Raw genomic sequence first — 10370 nt, 5'->3', positions numbered from 1 at the left:
CAGGGTCCCTCCGCGCAGGAGAAGGCGCCCCGCAGGCCCGGGCAGCGGCGCAACGCACTAGGCCCTAGGCCCTCCTGCCCTGCCCTGCCGGGTCTCCGGGGGCCCGGGACGCGGCGGGGGTGGGGGGGTGGGGGGGGTGGGGAAAGCCTCTCTGGGACGCCTTCCAGGCAGAGGGGGCGAAAAGGCGGCCCGGGAGGCAGATCTGGCTACTCTTTGTTTCTGCTCCGAGCAAAGCGCGGGGCTCAGCCCCGAAAAGGGAGCAGCCAACGGGGGGGAGGGGAGGGAGGTGTCCCGGGCCCCGGACCTAACGTTCCCCTTCCCAGAAAACTTGCCCTGGCGTCCCTCGGGGACACGGGGGTCCTAGGAGCCAGGGGACCCCCTACCTCCTCCCGGAGCTGTTGCGCAGGCCTTGCACGGGCCTGGGGGGCCGGTCGGCAAGGCAGCGAGCTTGGGCCACACCCGTTCCGGAGTCGTTCCGCCCCGCTTCCTCCATCGTGGGGCTCCCCCCAACCCCCAAACTGAAGAAGCAGGCGGCACTCTGGGGGCTGAGACCCGGGCTGCTAACAACAGCAATATTAGTAACTCTGTCGCCGTCATCAGCCTCACCAGCCGAAGCCCGCGCGGCGGACCACGCTTGATTAAATCTCATAATTAGGAACCACTTTGATGAATATTATTACATTTCGGGCGATTTCAAGAATGGCCTTTATTTTCCGTGGGCGTCTGACATTAACAACGCCATGAGCAGCGGACGCGGGGCTCACGCGGCCAGGTTCACCGACCTGCGTGCGCCCAGGGGCTCCCGCCGCCCGCACCCGCGCGCGCGCGCCAGGCTGGGCCCGCGAGGGGTCGCCCCCACCCGCGTCCTGCCAGCCCGCGGGGTCCGGGGGACGCGACGCTCCGTCCCGCCGCACGCCGCCCGGCCCAGGCCTGCAGAAAGCCTCGCGCTCCGCCCGCCTGGGCCCGCCCGAGACGCGCGGAAAGGGGGGGGGGGGGGTCCCGGCCCGGGGGGAGGGGGTGGTGGTGCCGTGCGAGCGCGGAGCGGATGTCGGGGTGCGGGCGTGGCGCCGCGACACAGCTCCAGGTCGCCAGTCTCCATTAGCCTCCCAGGGCGCCGCGCCTCCTCCCGGCAGGCTGCGGGTTTCGGCCGAGCCGGGATGGGGGCGGGGGACACGTGGGGAGCTGCCGGGGCGGGCCGTGACCGCGGAGGTCGGACGTTAGTCCTGCGGACGCAGGACGGCTCGTAGCGGAGCAAGAGCCCGCAAACCCGCGGCCGGCGAGCGCCTGTGCGCGTCCAGGGTCGGCCGTCGGTGGTGAGCGCCCTGCGCCCCGCACACCTGCGCCGCGCGGTCCAGACGCCCCCGCCCGCCCCACCTTTGCCCTCAAGGAAAAAGACAAAACCACAGTCGGAGTCCTCCTGGAGATAAGACGGGCGACAGCCGCGTGGCTCCGTCCCGGTCTGCCCCGAAGAAAGCACGTGGCGGGTCCACCCTGCGTGACGCTCAGGCCCGTGCAGACCCTCGGATTCTGACTCGGGCCCCAGGGTCCGACCCTATTCATCTGACTTTGGCAGCGGGAGGAGGAAGGCCCTCTGGGCCCCAGGGAGCCCTCTAGGCCCCTCGGTCGGGCACCCCTCGCGGGAGCCTCTGCTCGGGCAGGGCTGGGGGGGGGCAGCAGGCAGCGATCCCCACCCCCAGCGAGCCCCCCCCCCCCCCGGGCCCCTGCCTGGACTCTGCCGGGCGACGGAGGGCTGTGGGCACAGCCAGGCCTGGGGGGTGGCTGCCGATTGGCTGGAAGGAGCAAGGACTTCCCTTATAAACGGGCGTTCCTCCGGAGAACGTTTAAGGAACCGGCCTCCCGGAGGGGCGACGGTCTGGCAGCGGTCCAGCTCCATCAACTCCTGGGGCTTCGGTCCCGGTCCAGATGCAAGGCACGCTGGGCCCGGAGTCCCGCAGGCTCTGGGTCCATAGAGGAGCACCGCCTCGCCTGCAGGCCTGGCTCTGGTCTCCACTTGCCACTGAGAGAGGGCTGGCTGGTGCAACAGTGGCTCTCCGCGAGTCTCGAACTTAGATTGCATGTTGAATTTTTTTTAAAAAAAGTAATAAATATAGGAGCAAAACCAGAATCTCAGCATTTCGAGGGTCTGGGGTTCATCCGGTCCAATCCCCTATCAGAGACAAAAAAGAAAAACTCCTCATGCCACTGCTGGCTTGATGTTTGCTTGCACTCCCCTGAGGACGGGGAACTCATTACCTTACAAAACTATACATTGCCCCTCGACGTTATGATTTGTGAATAAATTAAAAAACAAAAATGATTGCTTAAAGTTGTTGTACCGTCTTTTTATTAAAAAGAGAGAGAAGCCAATCGGGTAACAGAAGCTGTGCCCATGCTTTTTGTTTAGTTTTTAGTCTAAAGAATCCTCAGAACTGTGCAGTGGAGGGGGAGACACTTGGAATGGCCTGAGTGATGGCGCCCCATTGGCGATGACCCTGGGGCACTCCTGGGACGAGGCAGCTAGGGCTCCAGAGCTTTGTGGTGAGACCCCAGCTCTCTCTCACTCAGCGTGTCTGTGCAAATCCCGGGAGTGGCCGCTCTCCTGCCTGGAGGCCCAGCTTCTGCTTGGGAAGCCAACGTGAACGTAAAACGCCTAACCAGTCTCCTTTGGCAACAGACGGTTCTCGCTAGTCTCTGAGCTGCTTTTCCTGGGAGAATCATCTTTTTCAAGCCAGGATACTTTGGACATAGATCAACAGGGAGCGCTCCCCTGCCCGGCTGCCCTGGACGTCAACCCCCGCAAAACACTACCCCAGACAGATACCTCTCTGGTCAGCTTGGGCAAAGCCTGTCCTTCCCCACCCCCCGCCCATCTGTCCTGAGATGTTGTCCATGACCCTTGCTTTGGAGGGGGCAGGAGTAAAAACAACAAAACACAAAAGAGGAGAGCCCTCCCCACGGGCCCAGCGTCTCTGTCCCTTTCATGGGATTTGCGTTCTGTGGGATTTTTCAACAATTATTCAACATACTCAGAGGACATCGGTGGTTCTGTGCTCACACAGGAGATATTGCAAGTGTCTTCGTTGTTTAAAAAAAGAAATCGTACCTCTGGCTACAAAGACAGCATGTGTACCCCCTGTTCGATGGAGGCCAAGGCCAGGAGTACCTGAGTGATGGGGAGGTTGCCCAGGGCAGTGGGGCTGGACTTAGAAACAGGCTTAGAAAAACTAGTCATTCCACCTTGGACATCCAATGTTTTACAATAAAGCAGTTTTTTTTTTTTTATTTAATGTAACTTTCAAGAATTAGAACACACAAAAAATGCAAGGGGAATGTTCACAATGCTGATAACCACAGTTGTAAATAGAAACATTCATTTCTCATAAGATTATAAATATTTGATATTGGAACTGTAAAATGCACGTTTTAGAAACGAAAAAAAAAAAAAGAAATAAAAAAATAAAAACCCCAAAACTTTGCTTCCTGCTAAAAAGGCATATCATTTCATTGAAGTTTCCTAAGCAGCAGTTGGTTATTTCACAGAATTTTAAATTACAGCTTTTCTTTTTATAGTTTCCTTTTTAAAAAGGTTTGCACTAGTATGTACAAAATAAAAGTGGTATCGCAGGGAAATAGAGGTTTAAGGCAAAGAGAGAAGTTCACCCTCAGTCCTCAGGGGTCCAGCCGTGGGTCTGCCTCAGCCACGGGCACACCCCCGGGGCCGTCCCGGCTGCACATGGACATTTGGACACGATTCTTTTTCCATACACTAAACAGAAGACAGTGCAGAGTTATATATATAGATACTGTGTTTGTTTATATATATGTACTTGGTGGGGATATATTGAATATATTTAATTTACACTGTACCACACACCGTCAAAAAATAAAATGTATATTAAAAAAAAAAACAAGAAAGGACAAAAAGCGATAAGAAATGATTATTTACACATTTTTCTTCCTTCCTCTAGATCCTGGAGGATTCTGAGTTCCTCTGAAAGCCAAGGTAGCCACATGTTTGGAAACTGGACTCTCACAGGCCCGCTTGTGCACGTGTACACGCAATGCATAGATATGTACACGCGCATATGCACCTTGAAAGAATGCTCTCCGTAGCAGAAGCAGCCACTTAAAAAAAAAAAAAAAAAAGGAAAGGAAGAAAAAAAAAAACCAGAAAGGAAGAAAATACCAACTCCCCTCTCGGGAGCCCTGTGCCCGCCCAGAGGCAGCAGACCTCTGCCATTTCTGGGGCCCACGTGAGCGAGCGCCTGGCGTGGCTGATGGACCACAGGTGACTCCCTGGGCCTGGAGGGACGAGGGGCCTCTGGCCAGAGGCTGGGCCAGGGGTCCCCGAAGTGGTGCCTGGAGGCGAGAGAGCTGGCTCTGGCAGTGGGCGGCTGGATAGGGGACAGCGACAGGACAGAGACTGAAGCATACACGGAGGTGCTGGCCAGGCCTTGGCGAGGAGGAGGAGGGGGAGGGGGAGGGGGAGGAGGGGGAGGGGGAGGAAGGGGAGGAGGAGGAAGAGGGGAAGATGAGGAGGGGGAGGAGGGGGAGGAGGGGGAGGAGGGGGAGGAGGGGGAGGAGGGGGAGGAGGGGGAGGAGGGGGAGGAGGAAGAGGAGGGGTGGAGGGGGAGGAGAAAGGGGGGAGGAGGAAGAGGAGGAGGGGGAAAGGGAGGGAAGGCAGGAGGAGGGGAGCCTGGTGAGGCTGGGGCCTGGGCTGCCCATCACCAAGGGCCCGCTTCCCAGGGCGCTCCTGCCGGGGGCCCCTGTGCTCCCCCCCAGCCCGGGGCAGGGCAGGGGGGGGCTACATACCCTCCTGCTGTCCTCACCAAGCCCACACAAACAAAGTGGCAGAACTCATAGACCAAGTAGGAGCTATTTATTCGGTTCACAGTCGTGTGAAATGCAGCAATAAAAATCTTTGGACTTTAGCAAGTTGTTTTAATTTTTTTTTCTTCTTCTGAAATTAAAAAATAAAAGTGTCCGATGTCCCACCATGGAGCTTAGGGGATTAAAAAAGATGAAACCCTAAGCAGCCCCCCTTCGCAAAAAAAAAAAAAAATCATAAAATTAGCATAATCTCATAAACACAGAAAAACTCAAAAAAATATTTTATAGTCAGATATTTTGGATTTTACACCACCTGTAAATTATATATACATAGAATATTGCAGAACCGTAGCGAATACACGATATTTTCACTATTAATGCTGGTATAATCTTTATACACTGGCCCTTTATGATTTTAAATTATTGCATTGTTTAGCGTGGACTGAGACTGGACTCGCGCCCGCCCGCCCTACTCGCTGTCCGACTTGCCCTCCTTGGCCGTGGTCGAGTGGTTGTACAGGCCCTGTGCCATGAGGTGCACGGCCAGCGTGTTCTTGTTGCCCGTGGCCTTCTTGATCTTGGCGCGCTTGTTCTGGAACCAAATCTTGATCTGCGACTCGTTGAGGCTGAGCTCCTGCGCCAGGCTCTGGCGTCGCTGCTCCGTCAGGTACCTGTTGGTCTGGAACTCGGCCTTGAGCCTCTGCAGCTGCTCGGCCGTGAAGGCCGTGCGTGGCCTCTTGTCCTCTTTGTTGGGGTTCTTCTTCTTTGGTTTGCGAGACCTGGGACCTGGGCAGGCACGGTGGACAGAGAACAGGGTTAGGACGTCTCGGGGCCTGTCTGCCCCCTCAGTGAGCCAGAGGGACAAAGAGATGAGGGAGGAAAGTACCCAGTCCCAGAGGGACTTGGGGACGGGGCTCGGACCCACACAGCCTCCAAGACCCGTCCCCCCCCACCCCCAAAGCGGGAAGATAGGCTGAAAAAAGTGTAAGTGTGAGGGAGTGAGTGGGGGTAAAGGACAGGCTTAGTGGAAGGGTCGCCAGGGGCGCTCGGCTGGCTCAGCCGTGGGTGCACGTGACTCTTGATCCCTGGGTCCTGAGTTCAAGCCCCATATGTGGCATAGAGTGTACTTAAAAACAAACAAACAAACAAACAGAAAGGTCTCCAAGGAAAACTCAGGCAGGAAAGCAAAAATCCAAAACTTCCTAGCACAACCTTTTCTAACCCTTTCTGAGGTTCTATCCAGGAGTGAGGACAGAGTGGAGGCAGGTGCCAAGAGAGGGGCCACGAAGAAAGGCTGGGGGAGGGGAGGGGCAGTCAGAGCAGCAGGAAGAGGAGCCCAGGGGACAGTGACAGGATTCCCACGAGATGCCCACAGGGGGTACCCCTCAGGTGCTAGGGGCCTGAGAAGCCAGGGGGCCGCAGAGTCTGGAGCTGCCTCCAGGAGCCCCCGGGGCTGCCTCCACCTTAGCTCCCTTTGGGTCGCCCCTAACTGGGCCTGTGGGCCCAAGTTCATTGTTTCTTTTCTGGAAGAGAGGGGGCACACGCACTGAGCCACTCGATTCCCCCCCCCACTCAAGTCTCCCACTGCAGGAGAGGGGACCCGGCTCCCCCAGACTGGGGCTGCCTCACTGGAGGCTGCAGGGGAGCCCAGCCGACCTCGTGCAGAGGGTTCGGGCTTCTGACCCCCACGCGGGTCTCCTGCCGCTGGGAAACCCTCCCCGCACCACTTGAGGTTGGTTTGGGGCAGTGCAAGGTTTCTCGGACCAGGGGAGCGCTCACAAGGAGGACCTGGCTTTCTTTTTGTTTCTGTCAAGAAGTTCGGCCCCACGAGGGTGTGTTTGAAGGCCGAGGCCGCAAAGGCTGTTGGGGGAGAGGGTCCGGGCCGCACGTATGGGCTTCTTGGTGCGTAAGGGAACCACCTTTGGGGAGCACCGGCCGCGGCCCCTTCCCAGACGCCCGCGGCGGGAGGCTGGACCCCCTGCCGGCTCCCTCGAGCCGCCGGAACCCCCGGGTCGCCGCCTGCGCCCACATGCCCGTCCCGCGGGGCCAGGGGACAGCCCTGCCACCCTGAGCCGCGGCGGCGGCGGAGGGATCCCGCCGGGAGGTTTCCGATCGCACAGTCCCGACCCGGGAGGGTGGAGAGCGCGCCCGGGCCCCAGAGAGCCAGCGGCGCCGAGGCCCGAGGACGCGGCCGTGCGCTCCGGGAGAGGCAAACTCGGACAGAGGCCGCCGCGGCGCGGGAGAGGGGGCGCCAAGGGCCGTTCGGCTCAAAGCCCCGGCCTTCTAGAATCTAGAGCAAACCCACACTCACCCCCGCGCCCCCGCCCGCGTCCCGCGCGCGCACACCCACCGTGGCCGCCGCGCGCTCGCCCAGGACGCCGGTTCCGCGCGGGCCGCCGGGCTTTGATCGGGAGGCTGCGGGGGCGCCCGCGAGGGGCTCGGCGAAGGCTCGGAGAGGCCTCGCGAGGCCCCGCACCTGCTCGGGCCGACCACGGCCTCCTGCGCCAGGAGCCGGCGGTTGTCCGTCTCCACCGTCCCAGGGAAGCACGCCCCCCACCCTCCAAACTCCTCCGGTGCTGGGGCTCTCGCACACGCGAACCAGCCGGTAAAAACATACACACCATTGTGCGGGCAGGAAATCTCCCTAAAATCAGAATGTTTCGTTCTTTGATTTTCTTTCAAAACGTAAACACTTAAAGAGTCGCAGAGACAGAACCAAAGCTCGGCAAGAAAACTCTCTGCGTTGCTTCTTTGTAAAAGGCCAAGAAACACCAATGTTACCTTATGGGTTTTGTTGTTGTTGTTTCGTTTTGTTTTGTTTTGAGTGCAAGAAGGGCAGCGACTAGGGCCCGGCAGGGCTGCGGGGCTCCCGCGGGCCAGCGGGGCCTGGGGCAGCCGCGACTCGGTCGCTGCACAAAGCGGGGCCGAGACACCTCGCCGGCCGCTTTGTGAGCCTATATGTTAATTAAATATTAACAAAGGAGGGAGGCGAGAACAATGGAGCAAATTTCAGGTCTAGCCGGAGAAATTTGGATTTCATCCGAAATATACGCACACATTTCTGCGGGAAGGCGGCCAAGGGGTGACTCGGTTGTGCGGTGATCTGGGTAAACCACCCCCCGCAAAAACAGTTGAGGGTTAGGGGGCAGAGGGGTCCTGTCTGGGCTACCAGCTCAGGGACAAATGGAGTTCGTCCTAATGGCGGTTTGCAAGCGGAGGACCGCATTTCATGCAACTGATGATTTCCACAAGGACGCGGATGTAGCTTTTCAAAATCCAGATCTATGAAAAATACACTCAGCACCTCTGCACACACCGCGGGCCCCTCCACCGCTCCCCCCCCCCCTCCCCCGCCAAAATCTGCTGCTTTCCTGCCTGGGAGCTGCCCCAGGAAACCTCTGGGAGCAGGTCCTTTATTTGGGGGACTGCAGGCCTCCCTCCTTCTCCAAGCAGTGATCAAGATGGGTGCCGAGCTCCCTCACCGTGTGCTCGGGCAACTAAAACCGGGTGAAGAGCGCCTCTGTGTCCGTCCTGGTCTCTGTCCCCCGCTCCTCCCTCCTCAGCCCAGGCCTAAGGGTGGAAGGAAGAGCTGGGAGCCTTGCTCTTTCTTCCCTGGCTTCGTCTGGGATAACTGGGTCGTAGGGCGAGTCTAGGTCTGAGGTGGGCTGCACATGGGTCCTGGGTCTGGACTGAGTTGGAAGGACGGAGAAGGGGCTAAGAGTGAAAGCTTCTAGGCCAGCCTTGAGGCCACCCCCAGTCTTCCCAAATAAACTCCAGCTGGGGAGGGGTGGGTAGGGACTCCGAGGAGTGGCCCCAAGGAGAGAGAGAGAGAGAGAGAGAGAGAGAGAGAAAGGTCCTGTCTCCTCCGCTTGTCTAAGAAATCGATCGTGCCCCTTCTCCCGGCCGCTGCCCGGTCCGGCGTCAGCCGCGCACAATGTCCCCGCTTGTGCGTCTTTGTGTGTGTCGGGGACGAGGAGGGGGGGGTGGTGTCCCGGTGTCTTCTCCCCCTGGGGAAGTTCCCGCGCCAGCGCCGCCCCGCAACCCCGCGGGCCTCCCCGCGGCGGCCTCACCTGAAGACGGCCGGTCGGAGTAGCGCGTGCAGTAGACCCAGGCCGGCCAAAGCATGGGCTGCGCGCCCAGGTTGGCGCTGGCCTGCGAGCTGTCCGAGTCCGAGCTCACCGACAGGTCGCCGCCGCCCAAGCCGCGGGCCTTGAGCGCCCCGTCCAGGGGCCCCCCGGCGTCGCCGCCTTTCTTGGCGCCGCCGTGCAGCGAGAGCGCCTTGGAGCCGCCTTCCCCGTCGCCCGCAGAGTCGCCGCCGCCGCCGCCGCCGCCGGGAAGCGGCCCGCCCGCCCCGGGCGCCCCGGGCGCGTTCTGCCGGGCCTCCCGGCCCGACCCCAGGAGCTGCTCGGCGCCGCCCGCGCCACCGCCTCCTCCTTCCGCGCCGCCCGCGCCGCCTTCGCCGCCGGCTCCACCGCCTCTTCCTCCTCCCGCGCCGGCACAGCACGTCCCCGCGTCCTTTCTGCGGCCGAACTCGGGCCGCAGGATGTTGTCGATGAAGAAGTTGGTGATGCGGTGCGGGTGCTGGTGGTTGCCCGGCGCCTGCAGGACCGCGGGCAGCATCAGAGCCCGCCGGCGGCCAGTGTCTGCGTCGCCCGGGCTGCCGCCGCCGCCGCCGCCACCGGAGCCGCCGCCGGGGCTGGATTCCGGCTGCCGCTGCCCCTCCGCCGCCGCCGCCGCCGCTTCGATGGGCTTGGGGTCATTCTCCTCCATGCTGTTCACGACAAATCCCAAATTGGTTCTCCGGGGACCCCCCCGCCCACTCCAATCAGCCCTCGGCCCGCCCGTGATGCGCACGGAGACACTCGCGGCCGGCTCGCGCCCCTACCCCGCCGAGTCTTCCGAGGGCGTGCGCGGCGGCCGCGGCCAGGGCCGGGGTCGTAGGAGTCACCGGCCGCGTTCGGAGCGGAGCCACGTTCCAATCCACGAGTTGAGTTTAGAAAAATAGCAAGAGTCGCCCCGCGCCCAGACGCCGGGAGATTCAAAAGAGTCGGGTCCTCGTCTCTGCAGCGCACCCGGGCGCTAGACAGTCACAGAGGTCCGGCGGGGACCCGGGGCTCCTCCCGGGCTCCGCGCTCCTCTCCGCGGCCGGCTGCCTCCGGCTCCCGCGCTGCCGCCGCGGCCGCCCGGGGCTGGGGCCGGAGCTGCGCGCATGCAGGCAGCGCGCTCCCCCGCGCTCACGCCCGCCCGGGCCCGCTCGGGCCGCCGCCGCCGCCGCCGCCGCCGCCCGGCCGCCCCCGCCCGCGCGCCCCGGCCGGCCCTCGAGGGTGCGGGGCGCGAGCGGTCAGCGCGCCCGCCGCCGCCGCCAGCACGCACATGGAGGCCCGCGGGCCCGCGCTGCGCTCGGCCGCCGCCCCGCCGCGGGCCCGGGCGCCCCACCGGCGTGCGGCCGCGCCCCCGCCGAGCCCCGCCGAGCCCCGCGGCCCGAGGCGCATGGGTGAGCGGCGGGAGGCGCGGGCCGGGCCGGGCCGGGCTGGGCCGCC

General features: G+C 61.8%; 1 protein-coding gene across 1 annotated transcript; it reads right to left on the bottom strand.

Annotated features, from left to right (window-relative positions):
- Nucleotides 1-4864: 4864 nt before the first annotated feature.
- Nucleotides 4865-9942, bottom strand: EN2 (engrailed homeobox 2). The gene is made up of 2 exons (XM_060629198.3): nucleotides 8901-9942; nucleotides 4865-5616 (listed from the first exon to the last, which is right to left on the bottom strand). The coding sequence occupies exons 1-2, from the start codon at nucleotides 9598-9600 to the stop codon at nucleotides 5300-5302; spliced, it is 1017 nt and encodes a 338-aa protein (XP_060485181.1). The 5' UTR covers nucleotides 9601-9942; the 3' UTR covers nucleotides 4865-5299.
- Between the last annotated feature and the right edge of the window lie 428 nt (nucleotides 9943-10370).

This window comes from Panthera onca, chromosome A2, assembly GCF_046562875.1.
Source record: "Panthera onca isolate mPanOnc1 chromosome A2, mPanOnc1 haplotype 2, whole genome shotgun sequence".
NCBI lineage: Eukaryota > Metazoa > Chordata > Mammalia > Carnivora > Felidae > Panthera > Panthera onca.
The sequence above is the reverse complement of the archived record's forward strand: the minus strand, read 5'-3'. Positions and strand labels throughout refer to the sequence as shown.

Excerpts from the sequence above, each read along its gene's own strand:
- EN2 (XM_060629198.3), bottom strand. The coding sequence starts at position 9,600 with ATGGAGGAGAATGACCCCAAGCCCATCGAAGCGGCGGCGGCGGCGGCG. Across the intron at positions 5,617-8,900 it reads CTCCGACCGGCCGTCTTCAG|GTCCCAGGTCTCGCAAACCA; the intron begins GTGAGGCCGCCG and ends GTGCCTGCCCAG.